This window comes from Triturus cristatus, chromosome 5_1, assembly GCF_964204655.1.
Source record: "Triturus cristatus chromosome 5_1, aTriCri1.1, whole genome shotgun sequence".
In the NCBI taxonomy this organism is placed as follows: Eukaryota; Metazoa; Chordata; class Amphibia; order Caudata; family Salamandridae; genus Triturus; species Triturus cristatus.
In genome coordinates, this window is record NC_140587.1 from 224,341,944 (window position 1) to 224,365,114 (window position 23,171).

General features: G+C 41.8%; 1 protein-coding gene across 1 annotated transcript in view; it reads left to right on the forward strand.

The window, feature by feature from the left end:
- Positions 1–23,171, forward strand: part of COL22A1 (collagen type XXII alpha 1 chain) — a 1,010,593-nt gene that overhangs the window by 594,829 nt on the left and 392,593 nt on the right. Inside the window, exons 15-17 of the mRNA XM_085604869.1 lie at positions 3,568–3,621; positions 16,071–16,124; positions 21,498–21,542. Coding sequence (XP_085460995.1) covers positions 3,568–3,621; positions 16,071–16,124; positions 21,498–21,542 — 153 coding nt within the window. The remainder of the gene's footprint in view (positions 1–3,567; positions 3,622–16,070; positions 16,125–21,497; positions 21,543–23,171) is intronic.

Sequence of the window (23,171 nt, forward strand, 5' to 3'; positions counted from 1 at the left end):
TGAACAACAGGAGCAGTGTAAATAAAAAATCTAAACGTCCACAAACAGCAACATCAGCCTATTTGATAGCCATTCACTCATCAGTTGAATGATAGGATAGAGGAATGAAGTATGAACGTTTCTTCATGAAGGGCCAATCAAGTAAACTTTCTTTTTTGAACACAGAATCGGAATGTCAAAGTTTCCCTTATTCTGGTGCGTTTCCACAGACCATTTCCACCTGTCAAGTTTTCCTTCTAAGTCTATCCTCACCTTTAATATCAACATACACTAGAATGATTACGTTGTTCTTCCATTCAATGCTAAGTACTTAATTCCCCATAGTCACTCAGGAAATCTATGGTGCACATTTGCCTTGCGAACTCTAGTCCGTCACTTTAGGGGTGCCACCATACTTGTTTTTTCTTATGTGGCATACTATTTGTAACTTTATCCACATTTGTCAGCCATGCAGTGATGATCCACTGCGTATATGAGTTATTTCCTTGAGGCAGTTCGCTCTTTCCTCTGTCAGAGAGGTGCTATATCTCTTGTTCACCCTGCAGTGGTTCTAACTGTAAAAAAAATATTTTTCTTGCGGTAGAGATATCCTTCAGATAATTGAAGGGTTTTACCCAAATGCAGCTAATTTCTTATGAATGTGAAAGATCAGACCCCCTCTTAGCCACCCTTTGGCCTGGGTTTGTTTAACTCCCTACTAATGCAGAAGTGTTATGTATTACTATTATTTACCTTATTCTTCACAAAAACTGATATTGGAATTCTTCCGCCCTATTTTTCTTTCTTTAAAGCAATATCAAGCTATGCATGTTCCTCCTTCAACCTCACCCTTTTGATGAATCGAATTCCAGTTACAGCTAATTACAATATATTTTTCCATATTTTATATTCATTTCATTCTAGGAGTTTCCATGCAGGTCTTAGACCTTGTTCTGGTGATGGCCCTTTCTGAATCATGCCTGGGGTCAAAACCGATCTGTACCTTCCTTTTTCCTCTTTCAAAGACCTCCTGAAACAGGGCTCTAAGATTCTGCCTCTCCTATTCCAATTGATTAACAGGCATTGTATTTGCTATTCATGTGTCTTTATTATCTGTCAATCCTATTGAATGTTGGATACACTGGAGAACAGACCATATCCTCAACTTCATGTAGCACTTAGCCAATATATTGTACTTGTCTTCTGACACAATTTCACATTTCCATCATTCACATAGATGGGTCCTTTACATATAATGGCTTCATGTATTTAATAGCTCCCAAATTTCCTGAATTAACTTCAGAACCAATAAGTGCAATTTATGTTTCACCAAAGCATTACTTTTTTTAAGGAGAGATCCCTGTGTTCTTTGCTTATGTGTATTACTCCATACCCTAGAAGAGATATTTCTACATTGTTCTCTTATTTATATAACTTGGAACGTAGTCACTTTTTCTGAAGTTGAAATACTTAAGCAGGATAAGTGTATGAGCCGCAGCTGTTCAGGATTCACAGGTTCACACTCCTAATTCCTGTGGCCCTATAGGAGCCTCAACCTTAAGTAAAGAATCTTCGAGCAGGACAAACCAGGAACTTTTTTATCGCATCAAGGATACACATTTGTTGGTGGCCACTTGCTCCTCTGGGATTTGAAATGTGTCCAAGCCCACACTTAATAGGAAGCTAAAAAGAGTATCCCTGGACAACCCCAAAAGTCCTCCATATTTGAAAACTGCTTCTAGAGAAGCAGCCCACAGACTGCAGTGGGAGAAAGGCTACTCAACCACTTTCATCAGCAAAGTCTCCAGTTAAAGTCCAGTCCCACTGTCTTGCAGGTTGATTTTCAGAGATGCCCCATTCCTCTCCTTTCTTTGGATTTTGACGTGGTCCTTGTCCCTGACTATGGGAATGGCCTCCATCACTGGATATTGAAAATAAACCTTGTTTCATCTTAGTCTTTCCTCAGATAAGAGGAGTATGATGTTTGTGGTCTTGTCGTGTTGTCCAAGACCCTACCGGCAGTTTGATTTGCTGGTGGTGGGAGCCTTAACTCATAGGGGTAGTGAGTTATGATTGAGAGAGATCCTAATCTATTATAACCTATCCCTGATAATTCACATGCTGCCCCCCCTATAATATGAAGCACTTTCTATATTTTCTGGCAGGAGCTATCCTAGGAAGTACCATTCCTAGGTTTTCCAGCATGGAAGAGGAGAGCCGATTTGCTTGGGATCCCTAACCTCACCATTGGTCTGACCATTGCTAATCATGTCCATCATTCTCTCCATCAAACAAAAAGCCCTTGATAATGTTTCCCTATCTATACACTCAGCCTTTTGTGTGAGATTGCAGTTTGCACCTCAAAGGCTAGTTTCAAAACCTTTCCCAGCCTTGTCCTTCCTTGGCTGTGAATGAAAATAACAGAAGGTAATGGCTATTTTTTGTATGATGGAAATGCCCAACTATCTCTTCCCTCACACAATCACTTGCTATGTCAAGAATTGAGTAGTACTTATGAGATTAAAGTTTACTTTTCCTGCAGATATTGTGTCTACAGCAAATGCTGGTGAGCAAGAAATACCATTGTCTACCATCAGAGCACTATCTGTGTAAGCAGTCCATGTTGCTCTCAGGATGGAGGCTAAGAGAAACTTCATAACAGGAATTGCTGTTGATTTCTACCTAGCCAACCTGATATCATCCCCAGCCGAGGTAATCTAAAATTGATCTGGGCAATGTAGTTTTAACACCAGTCTAGGAAATGCAAAATTTTACATTTTTAAAAATCAGTATTGAGACACTTGTACCAAAATATAAGTTCACCCCAAAACTATATTACAGTAATCATTAAAAATGTTCCCACGTCAATCTAGGACAGATCTAAAAATTGGCTTTTTAAACACAGGGCAGGCTGTCAATGTACAATTGCCACAGGCAGGATTACTCAGACTTTTTTCATTTAATCAGTCATGAATCTCTTATGGAAATGGGGCACCCCAGTTATATTTGGAACAATTAATGTAAATCATTGTTAATGCTGTACAATTTGAGAACAAGGTGAATATTTCATATACAGTTCATTATCCACCTGAAAAGGCCCAGAATATCAAAAAGGCAATGCAGTCCTGGGGATGTTCCCTATTTCCTTACCACTCCAATGGTTTCTGTAAGAAGCAACAAGACACAAGGTCTGTGTTGCAGGAAGCTTGCTCATCCCAGTGTCAGAAGATGTTTGGATTGCAGTCTACCTTAAATACACGACAGACAGAAATTGAAATTGAATCATCTTGTATGAGTTTTAGGAAGCAAATTATGTATCTTTCATCCTGTTTAGAATAAATATTTATGTGCACACTTAGTGCAGTGATATGCCTAGGGGTGTGTGTGTTGTTCAAACTGAATGTTTGAGTTTGATTAATATGACTATTGATGGGACCATGTTGTAAACTATGTTGAAAACTTGAATATGTTCAATATTTAATCTATGAATTGAAGGATTTATTTTAAGGCAGTTTGCAGTAAGCCACTCTTGGAGATACAAATCACATTTCAAATTTGAACTAATGTTTGTTGATGCTTTTTTCACAGGGGCCAGCAGGACAGAATGGAGAATCCGGTCTTCCTGGTCCACCAGGACTCCCGGTATGTATGCATGCATGCATGTGTAAACAATTCATTTTATATTTTAAGGAGGATTAAAAAAAAATAGAAAACATTTAGAATGTTTTTGAATCAAGAAATCTATCTCTCACTACAAGTGGGTGACTCCATGGTATCTTGTGACATGTGCAAACATCTCACAGCTTTTCAAAAGTTAGCAGGAACAAGTGTTGTCTGGCATGGAGCTGAACATTGAACTGTGGTGTGGAATTGCTCTCAAATGTCCTGTAGGAATAGTCGAGATCCCATCATAGAAGCAGAAACAAAATGAAACAAACAGTTAAAATAGGTGTAGATCTCCCACGCAGAATAGGCATGAGCTGGCACAAGCACTGCAAGTTTACATTACACAAATAATTGGTAAGACAAGACGAATTCAGGCTTCTCACCCACAGAAAACATGTGCAACATGAGTAGCAGTAGCATATAGTTCTTTTAAAAAACAGAGCAAGTACAGGATGACAGAAGCAGTATAAGCCACCTTAACACATAGAAGAGTTACAACATGATCACGAGAGGTGCATGCTTCCTTACACAGAGACAGACTGGGATCAGCACAAACATGGGCAGTGCAAGTTCAATTCATTCTGGCAGAACCAGCAGAGCATGGACAGGAGCAGTTCAGGTTCATTAGACACACACATATACACATATGAACATGCACTGTGCTGGTAGCAGTAACTTATGTTTCCTTCACGAAATTCCAGGTAAACATCTGAGAATCAAAGGAGTGTGATGTGTATTTCCTACTGCTATACTACTTAGTAACAGTAGATGGTCATTTTTAAACCTCCAGCCTTGTTATATGGTCTACTAATGTGCCTGCTTGGTGGCCATCCCCTAACATCCCACTTACCCAAACATGTTACACTGACCAACAAAACAAGGCTGCAAAAACTGAGATATATGGCAGCCACAATGATAGGATACCTTGTGTAGCCCTTGAATGTGCATTGAGTGCAAACACATTTCTGCAGCTGATACTTCACTGAGATAGAGGAGCCTTTTGGTAGAACTACCCGCTCGTGCTACAAAATTATAGGAGGCTCCGAGATCAAAGATTTTATTATAGCAAAATATCCTTCTGTCTGATATTCCAATTTCGGTAAAACAATCAAGGACCGTGATTTTGAAGACAATATAGACTCACTCAAGTTATTCAAATGGTGAGAACTCTATCAATGTAAATTACATACCAAAATATATAACACACAGTTAGAAATTCTTTTTGGATAAAGACATTTTCATACATCTTGAACCTCATGGTTCAAGATGTTTCAAACAAGGGGTTTTAAAAAATGAAAAAAAGAGAGGTGGCTGAATCTATTTGTAGTTAGACTTGTGATATGGATTTACTCTGTTACTGAAGCTTATAGTCACTACAAATAAAGGGAGCGAGTAATATAGAACTGCACCAAAGTTCATATAGTCATACCTTAACAACATTTATCACTACACTAGCCAAATTCAATTTGTCTATACAGTGTTAACTCGCTTAGTTCTGAACTTCTTCTTAAAGTCCTATCTTATATATTAAAACAAATATATTTATATTGATTTGCCCCGATAATACAGTCCTAAATTTAATTATCTTCAAGTATCCACTAGTTCAAAAACTATTTATCCAATCCTTGCTCATTAAATTACATTTGAAAGTTATCCAGAAACCTTGTTAAGCATTAAGGGCCAGATGTACGGCCCGCCAATTAGCGAGTCGCAAATTCTGTCGCATTTGCGACTCGCTAATTGGAATGCACAACAGTGTCTCAGACACGGTTTGCGATTCCTAATGGGGTGGCAAATTGCATGCCCCATTAATATTAATGAGGCAGGCGCAATTTGTGACCCCTTTTGGAATGGCTAGCATTCACAGGGATGGTGGCCTGCTGGGGACAGCAGACACCATGTCTGTGACTGCTTTTTTAATAAAGCAGTTTTTTTTAAATGCAGCCCGTTTTCCTCAAAGGAAAATGGGATGCATTTAAAAAAGAAAAATGAAACTTTTCAGTTTCATTTTTTAAGGGCAGGCAATGGTCTCTGGGACCATCTGGAATGATTGAATGCACTTTTCAGATGTGAATAGTCATTTATGCTTTCCAACTGAAGGACTTCCTAGAAGGTAGAATAATACAGGGAAGAGTCAATAGCATATGGTGACAGAGAATTATTTATCTGGACGGGGCCAAAGCCTCACAAATGTATGTTTTAAAGATTTGGTGCTGTCAACTGGTGTGCGCACCGCCAAAATGGCCCTCCTGCACTTGCTTATACTTGAAAAACCAAATGCGCTGTGGAAACTGGTGTGCGCATCACGGAATAGATCAGAGATGTGCTTGCTTAAGCCTAGGGAAACACTTCCCAATCCAAAATAGTGTGAAATGCGGTGTACGCGCTGGCCACATTATACCCTGTGCACTTCAGTTGAAACAACCCCAATCTAAATAGCATTGGTCTGCACATGCAAGGCAAGTGCATGCCCACACTACAGGGTTCAAGACCGGTGTCCAATGATAGCTCAATACCACCTCCAACTCCACGGTCCAATGGCACACAGCAGCTTGGCATGGCCTCCTACTCCACAGCCAAATGGTATACGCACAAAGTGCACACACGAAGTCACCACAAGATCACTGCTACACATCAAACCCGTGGTCCAGTGGCACAAAGCAAGAAGAAGCTTCCAATGACTCTTTCGGGCATCAGAAATTCAGGGCAAAGGCCTCGTCACCACTGAGAAGTCCGCAGAAAGGTCACGGCGACAGGTCAGGTGAGGGCAGTCCAGTTTATTCCAAGTCCCGAAGAAGCAACTGACAGAGCAGCAACAGACAGGACCAACTGGTGGTACGGTTTGTATAACAACAGCCACTGCATTCCAAACCCCCATAACATTCTGCCAACTTAAAAACACTAGACTCATTACTCTGCAGTTTAATGTGTCCAGAAAAGATCTATGATTTTTGTTGTGGGAAAATGCACAAGTTATAGCTGCATATCTGCCAAGTGTCCCCATGTCATGTGTGATACCTTTGCCAGTCTTGACGTATTAGCCCACAGGATTCATGAGCTTGTGGTTTCACTTTTAACGTTGTGATAAATCTCTGCTTGCAAAGGGTTGTTGGCTAAAATAAAAGAACCGACCGAAGGTGTTCCACATGACATAAAACACTTGACACCAATAATTTACTCAAAATTGACCCATGATCCGGGACATTCCAGACCATTCACATTGCCATGCTTTACCAAGTAATTTAAAATACAGAATTATGGATGGATAACAGTGAATGACAGGAATATTAAACTACAAGAGTGAAGTCATTCAGAAACCTGAAGTGAAAAACATCCCAGCCATTCACTTTTTGCCCATCTACTTTTTTATGTTGCGTACAAACCCTCAAAATCGCCTGGCCCCGCTTTTAACTGCTACCGAGGGGCAGACAAGTAATGAGAAAATCATACATTACATGGCTACCCCTCCCTAGCCCAAATGTAAAATCAGAAAAAAGCCAACAGCTCGCCTCCTGCCGTTCACCCTCACCATTCTTTGGGCCTTCCCTCCGCTCCCCTTCGCGAAGAGGTGCTCAGCTCTCCATCAGAGCAGAGAGCCAGCACCCTGCTGGCAGGCTCACTGAGAGCCCTGTAAGACTGGCCTGCCATTCTTTTATGACGTGGCCAAAGTGGGAAACAACTTTTGTTTGCCATTTTTTGCTGTTATAGCTATAAATAAGCAGATTTAGAATCTATTGATAGTGCTGTTCCCTCTCAATTAGAGCCGTGCACATCAATATTCAATCAATCAGAGTTCTAGTAAAGCGCGACAAATCACCCGTAAGGGTCTCAAGGCGCTGTCGCCATAGGGATGTCTCTGACTCAGCAATGCAGGATACTGTGAGAACACAGATTAAAGTTCTTGTACATGCCTGTACATATCTGCAGCAAGAGTGCCCTGTCCATTAGAACTGTGCATGCCATCAACACTATGAATTATTTGGTATTTTGAAACTAGTGCCCAAGCAGCAGCTCTGAAGTGAAACACAGCAGGGCTGTCAATTCTATAGAACAATCACAAGTTATATGCCTCAGACAGCTGGAAAGAAGGCAAAATAACATTATGGTCCTGACCTCCAGTTGTCTGAAGTGTTTGCCTGTGGCAGGAACACAGCTCTCAGTTCCAGCAGCTGACAAGGCCCTCCAGGGCTGGACACCGGGCGGCCGCTGCCTAATTGCCTCTGCTCGGGGCTAATATTTGTTAAGTGTCAGCCCTGGTGCTGCTGCAGGTATGACTGTGTGCATTAATCACTGCCTCATCAGGGGGTGGAGATGTTTGAGAAGGAAGCGGCGGGCATGCTGACCTCAATCGCTGGCAGAGGGGCTCCTTGCAGAAGTGCCCCTCAATCAACACTCAGCTGTGCTTCGGGGAGGGATGAAGGAGGGGGCTGAGGGGAATTCAGAAAGGATGGTGTTTATTGTACTTTGCTTAGTCGTGGGAACTTGCAGTGAGAAGACAGCGACGAGCCACCAAGCTGGACCTCGCTGTACATTTCCCGGTCAAATGCACAGCTGCCAAGTGGAAACTGAAAGGGAACCCATGCAAAGAGCTGAGGAACCAGGCTCATCAATTCTCAACAAAACGCTTATCCCTTTGGTTAAAAAATAGATAAATTAATGCAGCTGATTTACGATAAATATATTCAGTTTGAATGGAAAGAGACCTGGGCTCCCTTAGGCATCCCAAGTGCTACCTTGCCACATGACACGTCCAGTCAGTCCTGCCTTTTAGTCAAGGACACCTTGCATTTTGGATCTTGTATTTTCACTTTTAAAAGTATAGGTGTGGGCTCAAGAATAGCAGCATGCAGCGTGCTGTTGGCTGAAAAAACTGGACAGGCTGCACAATCCTTTTAGTCTTCCTTCAAATTAGTATTACAGCTGCTTTTATTTGCGTCAGATACTCCTGTCTCCTCCTCAACTGTTGGACACGAAATTTCTTATTTTTTGCGTTTTATTTTGAAGACGTCTTCAACTCAAGTTTCTTATGTTTCGTTTTTTCACGTAGTCGAGGGGATGCATTGGCAGTGAAACGCTGTATAATGTGTCTCAGGAGGCAAAGCACAGGTACCGATGAGATGCACCGATGTTGCTCCAGCAACCGGGTCGAAGGACCGGTTCTGCTACTTGCAGAAAGGAGATGCGTCAAAATCCGTGTTAAAAGTATCTGGGCCACTTCCAGTCAGCCAGGCACAGGAGAAGGGGAGAGACTTTGATATCGCTGAGTCTCAAGCAGCAACAGGAGGCAAGCCAACAAGCCCTTGGAGATCACTTGGAGTGAAGGCAGAGTCCAGCAGAGTCAGAGAGAAACAGGTAGCAGGGCAACAAATAGAAAACGGGCCTTCCAGATCCGCAGTCCAGTTTAGTCCTTTAAGAAGCACAGCAGTTCTTCTGGCAGAGCTTAGTTGCAAGTCCAGTAGAGTCTCCTCCTGGTAGGATCAGAAGCCCCATACTTAATACCCAGTTGTGCCTTTGAAGTGGGGATGACTTCAAAACAGGATTTTGAAGTGCACAGGTCCCCTTTCATCCCAACCCTGTCTGGCAGGCTATCTGCTTTTCAGGTGTAAATGTCATCTCCCCCTTCCTCTTCCTGCCCAGGAAGAGATATCAGAATGTACATGAATGCAGATGAGTTCTCTCTCACACCGGCCATTCCTGTGTTTGTGGGTGTCTCAAGGGAATGCACAAGGTGCAATTGTCACCGCCTCCCACCCCCAGATGTTTATTGGATACGGGCTGCAAGGCACACAGAGCAGTAAGTCAGTAAGTACAGAGACATCTCCACTTTCTAAAAGTGCCATTTCTAAAACAGTAATTTTAAATCCAACTTTACCAGTAAAGAGGATTTATCATTACCATTCCAAAGATATGTAATATTCTACTCCTTTCTAATCAGGATTATAGTTTAAAAGTGTTTCCCAATGCTAGCCCATGAGAGGAGTAGGTCTCACAATCGTGAAACACAAATTTAACTGTTTGTCACTGCCAGGACTTGTGCAACTTACAAGTACATCTCCTATCTTTTGCTTGTACAGCACACAGCCCTTTGGGCCAAATAGTGCCTACCTTAGGGGTGACATATGTGTAATAAAAGGGGACTTTAAGGTTTGGCAAAGGGATTTAGATGCCAAGTTGAAGCGGCAGTAAACTGCACACAGAGGCCTTGCAATGGCAGGCCTGAGACAGGTTTAAAAGGCTACTGTTGTGGGAGGCACAATCAGTGCTGCAGGACCACTAGTAGCATTTAATTTACAGGCTCGGGTTACATGGTATACCACTGTACAAGGGACTTACTAATAAACTAAATATGCTAATCATGTATAACCCAGTGTCACCATACTTAGGAGAGAAGCACATGCACTTTAGCACTGGTCGGCAGTAGTTAAGTGCCCAGGGTCCCATGACCAACAAAAGGAAGGTCAGAAAAAGAGGAGGAAAGTAAAAGGTTTGGAGTGACCCTTCAGAGAGGGCCATGAATCAACAAAAGGTACAAGTATAGGTTAATAGTCCTAAGCTTAAATTCAAGGGAGATTTATCCTAATTGAATTGAAATTCTGTCAAGGGAAGACCTGATGAAATAGAGGAAGTAAATTTGAAGAAATCAGAAAGGGTTAAGTTAGAGTAGGACATATGGTGGAAGAGTCATGCCAGGAGGGTCACATATTACTTGTAGCATGTGGTGGTATATTACTAGAGTGCTAGTCTTAAAAAATGTTCCAACTGTTTGAGTGCCGGTGGCAAGATCCCATCATGAGAAGTACTAATAGGTAGGCCTGGGCCAAAATTCCGCTCCGTTCGCGGAAATTGCGATAATTTGGCATTTTCGCGTTCCGCGGAAAGCGCGAAAATGTCAAAATTTCCGCATTCCGCAGCTTAGCGATAATTTGTTTCTTGCTCACGCTGTAAAATAATACATTCTCGCGTGCACGCGATTGCCTTATCTGAATCCCCGCGTTCGCCGACAAGTTTTCCTGATCCGGTCGCGTTCTCCAAGAGATGTTGGATTGTTGGTAGCGGTTTGCGCTGTCTCGCGACAGTTCGTGCCCGCAGTAACGTCATGTGTCGCGTGATCACGTCTTTCTTCTCGCGATCATGCACCGCGAGACAAGTGAAAACAAGATGGCTGCACCCGCGAGCAAATGCATGGGTAAGTTGGCGAGCCGCGTCCACGCAGAAAATACCGCGATCGGGCGGGAAAAAAACTTCAGCATCTTCGCGATAATTTGCGAAAGTGAATTTCGCAAATTCCGCCCACCCCTACTAATAGGTAAATGCAAGTAAGAATGATCAGGCGAGCAGTGGAAGAATGGGGTCTGAAACTTGTAGGTAAAGTCTTGCCTAAGTCATGCTAAGATTGGGTGTAGTTGGGTTGTGTTGTGGTGGGGGATGACCATTGTGATCTGGTGTCTGAGGAAACCAGTCTGCATGAGGCAGGCATCATGATTGATAAAAATGTTGTGGGTTAAATACAGATGGCACCTAGTAGACTGACTTTCCTGGCTCCAATTTGGATCTGTAAGTCATGTACATTACCCCTTTTGCTCGTTCCTGAACCTGGCTCTATTCTTATGCTGAAGTTGATGTAAAGCAGTCTAAAGGTTTTCTGGTAATCCTTGGTCTCTCAGGGAAGATCAGAGGATGGTTCTGCCAACTAAGTCAAATGTGTTTTTTTAAAATCCATGAATAATATAAGCAGGGTGGCTTTTTTTCAGCTTCACACACTTGATGCATGTGAAATGGTTTTATTTCTTGGTCGACAGTCACTACACCTTTCCTAAATCCCTGCTTGGAGGTTCGATAAAATCAGGTAGCTCACCGCCCATGCCTGAATATGTCTAAGTAGATGTTTACCATAATTGTTCGCTGCTCCCTTCCAAAAAAGTAATCTGACAACATTTCCTAGGGTGCTCACAAGAGACTTTTTTATGGTAGGAGAGTAGAATTTCTCTTCTCTCAATTTTTCTAAACTGTATTAAAGACTGTTTTTTAAAATGGGAGCCCGGAGTAATGTATTGGCTCAAAGGCAACTGAGGGGCTTTTGTCTGGGCTTGGTGCTTTGAATGGTCTTAGACTCTATATTACTTCAATCCTTCAATCACTTGCCCTTCTGTGAATTGTAAGTCAAATGTCTCACTCTAACAGAGGCTTTCAGAAGCCTCTGTAAGAGTGGGAAAGCAAGATCCCCATCATCTGTCTGTTGTAATGAATTGAAGTGTAAAATGATCTGCTTTGCCAGGCTTCCAGTTTTGCCTTTTACTGGTTCAGTTCTGGCGGAATCAGATTGAGTTTCACCAGACTGTTGTCCACTTCCAAAGTTGGCATTTATTTAGTTTGAACATTATTGTTTAGATTTTAAATCTACGTTTATAGTTGCAGAAGAAGACAAATGTGAAGCATAATGTGCTGCTTCCACTGTAGATGGTGATGGATCCATGTTAATATTAGTTCCTAAGGGAATTTCCCCTTCAGTTTGTGACGCAAGATCCACCAGTTCATCTTTGTGTGGTGTTATCTATGGTGGGCCTCTGTCTTCTGCAGGTCCTGCTTTGGCAAAGTTTTGAGCTCTTAATCTTGTTGATCTCATGGTGTGTACTGTTGACTCCAAGTAATACCCAGGAAGAGCACTTCTACCCACAAAATCCTGCACAGAACACTGTGAAGGGAGAAGCGCTGGGGTCTTAGGTCTTATGTTCTGTTAAATCCACCGCAGGAGCCAGGTGCTAGACACTGTGCCACTTCAAGTTTACAATTTACAGCTTCAGGTTATAAAACTAGTTTAGAAAACCACAAAGCACCCCAGAAATACCAACCACAGTTGCTGTGAGCAAGACAATTGGAGTACAGAAATGCAGTGCACAGTCATAGGATTGCCTTTGTGTCTTTGTACAGTATGATTATCTTTACTTTCTTGCCCACTCATGGATTCCTTTTGGCTCAGTGTTTGGTTGCCCTTCAAATGGAGCTAAATCAAAGTCATCCACCACATTGGTAGTCTAGTTGGTATCTTGACCAAAGCTGGCAGTCAGTGGTATCCTCCTAGCCTCTGATCCAGCAGGAACTCAGGTGGCACCACGGCTGCCTTCTCACAATACATTTCATGCTCTCGCTCCAGTCTGTTATCTACCTAAAAATCAAGCAACAGCTGCCAGTCGGCTTTTCACCAGGTGGATATGTGTGAGTCAGGAGGCAGCTGATGGATGCAGTTGAGGGTACAAGCCTAACTTTACTTCTTTTTAGTATTCACAAACGTAAACGTAGACCAAAAGTCTAACTTTACAAGTTTTTGACATTCACAAAGGTAAGCTACTACTAGTAAAGTTAGACTATTGGTCTAAGTTTACCTTTGTGAATACTGGAAAGTAGTAAAGTTAGACTTTTGGTCTAAGTTTACCTGTGTGAATACCATAAAGTAGTACATCTACACAAAAGTGTAAGTTCACCTTTGTGAATCAGGACCCTAGTATCTAGTTAAACAAGAACTCTGCTGCCTTTTCGATGTTGTGCCATAATGCTGTTGTCAGAATTATTCCTGTCATAATGTCCAAAATATCCTCTACAATAACAATGCACTGTTGAAGGTGATAATAGAAAATCTGCACCCAGTGGACTGAAACTTTTGTAACAATATTTGGGAAGCAATATTTATATCAGACAATATTTCTGTCGGATCTAGGAGGCCACAAGTGAGGTGCCCCATGTTCGGTCGAAGAGATACACATAAAAGCCCCTCCATTTCCCATTAGGGAAACAGTCCAACTCTTTCAGTATTGCAGATGGGTTTGTGCTCTCTCTTGTATAATACCAAGGTATGCAACATATGCTAACTAAGGTTTTTACCTGTTTGTGCATCTTACAACCATTTTTTATGACAGTCTTCAGAATGTAAATATGTTAAAACCTAGGACTTGACATGCAACGTTTTCCAGTACCCATCTGTTAGAAATTGGGTCTGTAGTTGGCAGAGATATGCACCTTGTCCAAGTAGAAACCACCACTCTAGTCAGGGAAAACTAGATACACGCTTAAAGATAGCCTGTGCTCACGCTCTGGTAGCTTGACACAGAGCAGTCAGGCTTATCTAAAAAGGCAAACTGTAAAGTATTTGTGCATAACACACACACTAACAAAATGAAGACACCACAAAAAGACTCCACATAAGAAAAACAGAATAGACAGTGATTTAATGAGTAAATCAAGACCAAAATGACGAAAATCCAATAATTAGAAGTGGAGTTATGAATTTTAAAAGAATATTTGAAAATATAGTGCTATCAGTCTTAAAGCGCCAACCTGGGATATCTGGTCGCACTTGACCAGGGTAAATCCAGAAGTTCGGACAGACCGCGATGGAGTGCTGGTCGGATAAGGGGACAAGCCTTGGTCCGCTGAACACAGTACCTTTGGAGGGGGCTGTTTCGATGTTGAGGGCAAGAAGATAGAAACAGGGAGGAGGGGTGTCGTCGATTCAAGGGATTCTTAGGTGATTGGTCGTCACCAAGCTATGCACTTGGGGAAAGCCTCATCGTCGAGCAGCACTGAAGATGGGTGATGCATCATTGTCGGGTTGAATCCGCCGGTTACGATAGGTGCAATGGGGGCAATGAGTCAGCATTGAAAGTTACAGCACTGAAAACCTCCCTTTCAAGGGCCCAGGACTGGGTTGGCACAACCTGGCAGGGCAGGACTCACAGATGGCAGAGTACAGATGCTACTGCAGGGTTGTAGGAATTCTTTGATGTCCCTGAGACTTCAGAATAGGGGGAAAGCCTGCATGCCCTTGGAGTCAGTCTGGTTCAAGTGAGCTGCGTCACGTCCTTTCCTCTGAAGGGCAGAGGGCAGCAGGCAACAGGGCAGCACAGAGGAGAAGAAAAGCAGTTATTCCAGACCAGCTGTCCAGCAGAGTGGTAGTCCTTGTAGCACCATAGCAGTCCTTCCTACTGGCAGAGTTCTTCACAGGTCCCGCAGTGTCTGGTTTGGAGGGGGTCAGAGATAGTTGTGCCTTTGAAGTGGGAGTGACTTTGAAGTACACAGAGGTCCTTTCTCACCAGCCCTGGCTCCAGACTCAGTAGGGGGTTTCCAGCCTTTTGTGTGGGAACAGGGCACTACCTATTCAGGTGAGTCACCTCCTCCCTCCCTTCCTGCTCAAGAAGAGCCATCAGAATGCAGATGGGTACTCATACACACCTAACCTTCCTGTGTTTGTGTCTGTCTAGAGGGAATGCACAAAGTGTAGCTGTCACCCATCCCAGACATATATGGAGATAGGCTGTAGGCACACAAAGCTAAGAGGACTTTCTAAATGCCAGTTTTAAAAAGTGGACATTCTAAAACTGGCATTTCTAAAATAGTATTGTTAAATCCAACTTTACCAGTAGAGAGGATTTATCATTACAATTTCAAAGATATAAAATATGACACAGATACTCCTTTTTAATCATCAATTACCACTTAAAAGGGTTTTGAGGACTTCCCAATGTTCACCTATAAGAAGAGTAGGCCTCACAGTAGTAAAAAAACGAATTCATCTGTTTATAACTACCAGAACATGCAAAACTTAATAGTACATATCCTACATTTTATTTACACAGCACCCTGCTCTTTGGGCTACCTAGGGCTTACCTTAGACGAGACATAAGTGTAATAAAAGGGGAGTTTAAGCCTTGGCAAAGGGTTTTAAATGCAAAGTCACCGTGGCAATAAAACTGCACACACAGGCTCTGACGTGGCAGGCCTGAGCCAAGGGCTACTTATGTGGGTGGCAAAATCAGTACTGCAGGCCCAATAGTAGCATTTAATCTACAGGGCCTGGGTATATGGTATACCACTTTACAAGTAATTTACAATTATATTAAATATGCCAATTGTGTAAACACCAATGTTATCATGTTTAGGCGAGAAGCACATGCACTTTAAAACTGGCCATCAGTGGTAAAGTGCTCAGAGTCCTAAGGACAACAAAAAGAATCCAGCAAAAAGAGGAGTAGGTTAGCAAAAAGTTTGGGGTGGCCCTTCAGGGAGGGCCTTTTTCCAACACCTTCAATGGTTGCAAAAATACTTATATGAAGACAGACATGAAATGAACATGGTGATGAACCATTCTCCAGGACTTCCTATCAGTGTGATAAGGTTGTTATTTTAACTTCACTTCAATGGATAATCAGTCTAAACAATGTATCGGAGTGAGAACAATTTTTATAATTTAACCCAGCAATCAAAACCGTCGTTCATTCGACATCCAGTGTCATTTTGAAAAAGTTTCAAAATAATGTAATGTCCTAATTTTAAGAACAACAGAATGTTAACCATATTTGTATGGCTTACCTTTTTTTATTCTGCTAAAAGTTTGTAATTTTTTTCAACAATGTTGTTTGTATGTTTCTCTATAGGGTGTTGTGGGACCTCAAGGGCCGCGAGGACCACCAGGTCATCTTGGAGCACCAGTAAGTCACCACACAGCTCATTTCTTTGTTTTTCTTGCAAGTAAATCCTTCATGAGCAGTCTAAGCTGGTCCAGTCTTCAAATATGAGGATTTTAATGGACCAATTAAATTGAAGCAAACCAGTAGCGCTAATGAATGGATCTAACACTTATGGACTGACTCAACACTCATTAACTGACTCAACACTCACAAACTGACTCAACTTCCAACTTTCCATGGAAAGCTCACTGTCCTCTTTCTCCTTTCATCACTCACTGTCTTGCTTTTTATGTCATCAATTTTCATTTTAGATGCCCCCTTTCCTGCTAACTTCAGTAGTTCATAAACCTTTCAGTTTCAGAATTTTGCCCCTTTAATTTCCCCGTCAGTTCTCAGTTTCCATCTATTACTTATTGCCTAATTAACAATAAAAGGGAAATGGTCCTTTTTATGTTTTTGTTGAGTACCTTATACCAAGGTCTGGAATATTGTAAACTACATATGCAGCATTATTATTTTTGTTTTCTTTTTATTTAGTTTTTTGTTTTCAACTGCCTGGCCAGATGATTTATTTTGTGGCCCGCATAAATATATTAAATGGACTGGGGGCATCTTCCACACAAGAGACTGCACGCTATGAAATACAAACACAGCTTAAAAACTTGAATCATACTGATCCAGCTGAAAGGGGCGAAGTTTACAGATCCTCCCTGCATCACAGATCCTTCACCGCACTTACTCATTCACACACACATTCATTGGTGGGGCCCATAACACCAACACTCGCACGTCTCACTCCGAATCTGCACACAGGAGGAAAATGTATCCGCTGGACATGTGGGGGGGTACCTTATTACCTATAGGGAAGGAAATATGTTACAATATTTTACATATATACATCAATACCCATATAATCCTAACCTTAACATCAGGGCACTCCACCACTTGGTCAATGGACCAATTAGTTGGACTGGTTGATGGTGATTTAGAACCAGCTAAAACACATTAAAGCTTCGGGATTCTCATTCAATGCCCTATTTAAAGAACCACAAACTCATTCTCTATTGATCAATATTTAGTTTATCTAATTAATTGCTTTTAGTTGCATAATTTAGCATTTTGGTCAACAAAGTTCCAATTTAATTAATTAACACAATTTAGCATGACATTTATATTTACCTATTCTTGCTATCGGGGGTCGTTGCACTAATTCTGTTACCTCTGCATAATTCATTATAGGTGACTATTGTTTCTTCGGGTAATTTACACTGACTGAAATCTGGCAGTCCTCCATGTTCCTATCCTTGACCAGGAAACACTGTGCTCTGAATTGAGGATGCCTGGAGATCTTCGGAGCCATCCGAGTCGGCGCAGTAGACATCGCGCTCACACGACGGTGGCCACTTCCGAACTCCATTTTGAATGTCATGGCCTGGTAGGCCCGAATGCCAACTTAAGCGAAACAAACATAAAACATAATTAATATATGAAAATGAAGATTCTAATGTTTAAACCCACACTAATCCCATTATATATTAGTATTTTCCTAGCTTATAGCGACATTTAAAGCAATAATACTCACCATTCGGTCCCAACAGGAACGCAAACGTCACCAAAGCAACATAAGTCATGCAATTTTTCTATTACCACACCTCCTATTGTTAATAGGCATACCACATTTAGTCATTAAGTTATTCTGCCATGCAGATAGCAATTAGTCCCGCGTGTAATTTGTGTTTATCAAAAATGCACTTTGTTGATTAATAAATTACAGCACACAGTTAATTCAAATTAATATATAAATTGATTACGTCATTAGTATTTTCATGCAAAATAGAGAAGGTATACAAAATTGTGTTTTACCTGCTCCATCAATGCATGTAAAGGAAAACTGATCAAACTGACTCTGCACTAGGGGTGGGTGAAATATTTAGGCGAATGCACTTGTTTTCTCCTGCTTTTAAGTGTGGAATCAGGTTTGCACCACTGCTCTGCAGGACGAAAAAACAGAAAAAGCCCAGTTCCTTTTCAGAGCACTGTGAGGGGCCAGTCAATGTCTTTACCTTAATAATAATTGTATTAAGGTAAAGGCATTGCCTCGACCCTTGACAGTGCCTTTGAAAGGAAATTCCCCAGCATGACATACTGTGTGCAGCTCCAACCTGCATGGTTTGCTTGACAATCTACAAGATGGGCACCAAGCACAGGTTCCCCTGCCAGGGCTGGGCAGGGAACCCAAAGCAGTCCTGGCAGTTTTCTCAGACCAGCCCCTGTGGAAGCACTGCCTGTCCTTGGGAGACTGGGAATGCTTGCTTCCTGCTTTTGTTACTGGGGACCGATATTGCAGCACTGCTGCAAAACCGGCTCCCAGAAACAAAACCGGCCCCATCCTTCCAGCCCTCTGGGGAAATGCCCGATGCCCGGTATGCCCAATCCAGCCCAGTTCCCTGCTGGGCCACTTGTTTTGATGCACTGTCAGCAGCTAGGAGGTAATTATTTTATTACAGTTACCGTAGAGATTATTACATTGTCCAGCTTCTGACTGTCGTGTAGTTCCTACAAATCTATATAGGATCTGCGCATTTACATTCATCAACTAAGGGATTTGGTGTCTAGACTGATTCCAGACACCCCCGAAGGATGTGTTAGCCTGTAGACCAGCTAGCTCACAGTGCCACTAACCTTAACAAGGAGTGAATAGCTTCTGGCAACTATCGAACATGACAACCCTTGATCCTTAAGGGATCGTGGAAACAGTTCAGCACTTTTCGCCAGTCAAAGGTTCTCACTTAGCCTCAGAGAGATACACAGAATAAACGATGGGGACGTTTTCAATAGACATTTATTGAACCAGCACCATTCTGGTATAAAACATGTTTGCTGCGACAATCATTTGACAGAAACAGCTGTATAAGATAACAAGCACCAACAAAGTAAATAAAAGGTAGAATTCTACCATGGTGCTAAAACAGTGAAGATATGCAGGCATATAGATACATGGCAGTAATCAAGCGCACTCCTAAGATGCAAACCCTACCTAAGTGTACCTAAGTGTACCTAGAATGTATGTGGGTGTAAAGCAAAGAATCCCCTAGGAAAGAGCCAACCTCATTACCTGATGGGAGAGAAGGAAGGACCCTGTTTCGGTCTTGAGTTAGACACCCCGCAAGGGATTTCAGACCACTGCGTGCAGGAATCTCAGTGTCATGTGTCAGCATGGAAGCTTCTCCTCTGGTTCCCCAGTGAAGATGTGGTTCTTTTATACCCAAAAGGTACCCTCAGGGGTTCAACCTAAATACATAATGGTTTACCATTATGTGTAATGGACCTATTGTCCAAGGATGATGATAGCAGTGACTTTTGTGCAGAGTTATTATACAGAATATGGTAATCCTGCTGTGTACGTCCTGGGCAGGGGATTAAGATATGATACTAGGAATTCTCATGCATAATAAATGAGGCCCGTTTTGCAGCAAACTGAACGACATTTATTCAGCACATAACTAGGTAAAAGGTCAGTGCTAGAACCGTTATGCAGAGCTAGGTACGACGAATGTAGGTAAAAGGTTGTGTAGCTACCTAGGTCTAGATTGGTGTAAATTGGGGTTCATAACATGACCCTGCTGGATAGAACAAGAATTCCTTCTTTCGTGCATTCCTTACTGCACAGAATGAGGAATTCTTGTCAATTGGCCTTCTGCCTGCACTTCCTTTATTTTAAACTTTGGTGCAGGTGGATGCAAAACCAGTGGAAATGGAGGGAATAGTGTGGCACCTGAAGATGAAAAAAGGTCTAGTCCCACCCCTAATTGGCACAGAAATTATGTTAATGTCCATTGCTATCATTATAGATGAATCTCAGAATCAATGATAAAACCTGATCGGTGATAATGAGGAAAATGTATCCTAAATCGTTGGATGTAAAATTATAGAGGAAATGCTTCAAGAACACAGCCACCCTTTTCATAATTGTAATTAAATGAGACAAGCTGTCTGAAAAATTCTGGTAATAGCAAGGCCTGATTAAGTGAATTTTATGGGGCCATAAAATTTGTTCTTTAAAAGATGCAAACACATAGTTTTGAAAATCCAAGCATCGATGACGAGTGTGGTCATATTTTAACAGCTATTTGCCAATATCAACCTTATGATATATTTTAAAGAGAACAGTAAGGTGTGTTATGATATCCTGATGTCTGTTGAAAGGCGGTATTTAGGCCACATATAATAGCTAAGTTTGGAATAACCTTAGCTATAAAGTCTTGGACATATGATGAAAGAGGTGCACAGAAAAACATTCATAGTGTCTGTACCAGAATATCGAGTTTTAAATATTGTTCTACAAATATATTATCAATAAGCTAAATGTAGATGAAAATAATATCAACAAGGTAAGTCTATCTAGGCAAGCTAAGGTTTACTATACTTAACTCCACATATGTGAAGCTTGGTGAGACATATAAATCAATCAGTATTTGTAGAGTGTGGCACTGTCATCCCTGGGGGTAGCTGGGTGCTGGAGTGCGAGGTCTACATCGAAAAGCCAGGTCTTGAGAAAACGGTAGAAAGAGGGAAGAAACAAGCCGAAAAAATGACTCAGAGAGCAGAAAATGAACAGAAAGGAAAATAGAGGGCGGACAAATGAGCAGAAAAGGCAAAATAGAGCAGAAGAGGGCAAAACAGAGGACAGAGAAATGAGCAGAAAGGGCTAAACAGAGGACAGAAAAACGAGGAGAAAAAAGGCTAAACAGAGGGCAGAAAAACGAGCAGAAAAGGCAAAACAGAGTAGAAGAGGGCAAAACAGAAGGCAGAAAAACTAGCAGAAAAGGCAAAATGCAGGGCAGAAAAAATTTGCAGAAAAGGCAAAAACAGAGCAGAAGAGGGCAAACCAGAGGGCAGGAGGTAGACAGCCAGCAGAGCGTAGCAGACTGTTGGCAAGTTGGACAGGAGAACTGTTGCAGGGGGAGCTGGCATGAGGACCAGCTTTTCAGGGAATGTAGATCTGAAGTCAAGGGTAGTAGATTTATACTTATCTGTATATTTTTATCTCTACAATATTTTGGTAGTTGATATTATTGCTACCAAAGTCTTGTAATATTGTTTGAATTTCTGACATAAAACCTATTCAAAGACGCATTCATAGCATGCTTTTGAACACACAAATGCAGACCTTTTCCTAGCAAGAAGTCCCCCTCATGGTGAACGTGTTGTACTTGGAATACATTGAGTAAAACCCCAAGAGGCTCATTTAACTGTTTCAGTGTGTCATGTACTGTACCCTCCTTTACATTTGTGAAGATCTTGAGTTACACCCTCACCCGTGATATGGAAAACATTTGCCCTGCAATACTAACCCATATACCACAAAGACTTACCTTTTTTCCTTGTCCTTAGGGTTTACAAGGAGAGACTGGTATGAAAGGTGTCCGTGGGGATAAGGTAGGAGAAAGTTTTACTTTCGGTTTTAATTTTGCTTTTTATGCTCTGTACTTCTAAGCTGTCAAATGTCAGAATGGTGTACTTTCATCACACCACGCCTTGGAACAGGCAACAAAACAACATATGCACAAAGAACACTATTTTATTTTCTATCTCGTCATGCAGAGTAATATACATAGTGTCTTGTACTAATATGGTGTTCAGACCATCATTGATTGAACCCAGATCATTGTGACTGGGAGTGAATGTTTGCATTTCTCAGCATTGCGTTCATCGTTTGTTCCTTTTGCTTTCATTGAATTCTAAGCATTACATTTGCTGTGCCAAAAGGATAGCCTAGCAAATGAAGTGGTAAGTAACTGATGTGGTCTTCAATGGTTTTTTGGGTGTTATGGCTTGCAATGAAGTTCAGAGTTGGAAATGGGTCGGATTTCAAATATGGAAATCCATGTATATGCTTAAAAGAGCCAATGCTTCGATCCCGACTAGGTCTATCATGAGTCTAAGGGACTTATTTAGAGTTTGGTGAACAGGGTAATCCATCAAAATGTGGCAGATCCACAATGGTCCTATCTACCATATTTAAAGTTGTATTAAGATTGCTATCGATTATAATGCATTTGTAATGCAGTGGACCGAAATCAACCCTGTTTTTGACGTTTAACAGAAACTTATGGTGCACTGCAATTTTCTAAACCTCCCAGCTCTCGCATAATCATCAAACAGATTGCGCCACTGATCGTATGGACCTTTAGACATCAGCTGAATATTTACATTGGGAGCTAACATCAGTACATCAAGTCATATTACAAGGAAACCAGTTTTGTTCCACAAGAACAACAGAGAGGATGGTTTCCAAACCATGAAGATTTATTAGCAAATTAGTCAAAGTTACATACAGGCTTTATTCATGGAGTCAAAGATTTGTCATGTAAGCATGACATTCAATATAATTAATCAATCCAACAGCACATAAAGAGATAGATGGCAACGTAAATCATTGCAAGATACAAGATGCGGAGCAGAGAAAATATCAGTTTCATAAGGGAACATCCTTAAGCTAAATAGAGTATGTAAAGATGGCAAGGGGAAATTCTAAGGAGAAGGTGTCAATCTGAAATGAACCAAATAAAGGTTCAGAGTCAGAAGAGGCAGGGTATGCTCAGACGTGAGTCCCTTGCTCACTTGCCACTGGATTCAAGCAAGCCTGGCTGAAGACGGCTGAAATGCCAGAAACCGGTCCTAGGAAGCTTGTTTCCGGTCCAGGGAAGGCATGGCTTGGCAGTTTGGGCTGGACTGTTCCCATGAGGCACAGGGTCAGACTGATTTGCATATGGCCATGTCTGAACTGGGGTGGCAGAGTGGGCTAAAGAACAGTGATGGATCAAACCCAGATCTGTTGACTGGGTGTGAGTGTTTGATTGGTTCTGATGCTCCGTCCAGCACCACCCCCTTTTGTATCGCTTTGTACGCCATAAGTTGGCAGGGTATGCTCAGACGTGAGTCCCTTGCTCACTTTGCCACTGGATTCAAGCAAGCCTGGCTGAAGACGGCTGAAATGCCAGAAACCGGTCCTAGGAAGCTTGTTTCCGGTCCAGGGAAGGCATGGCTTGGCAGTTCGGGCTGGAC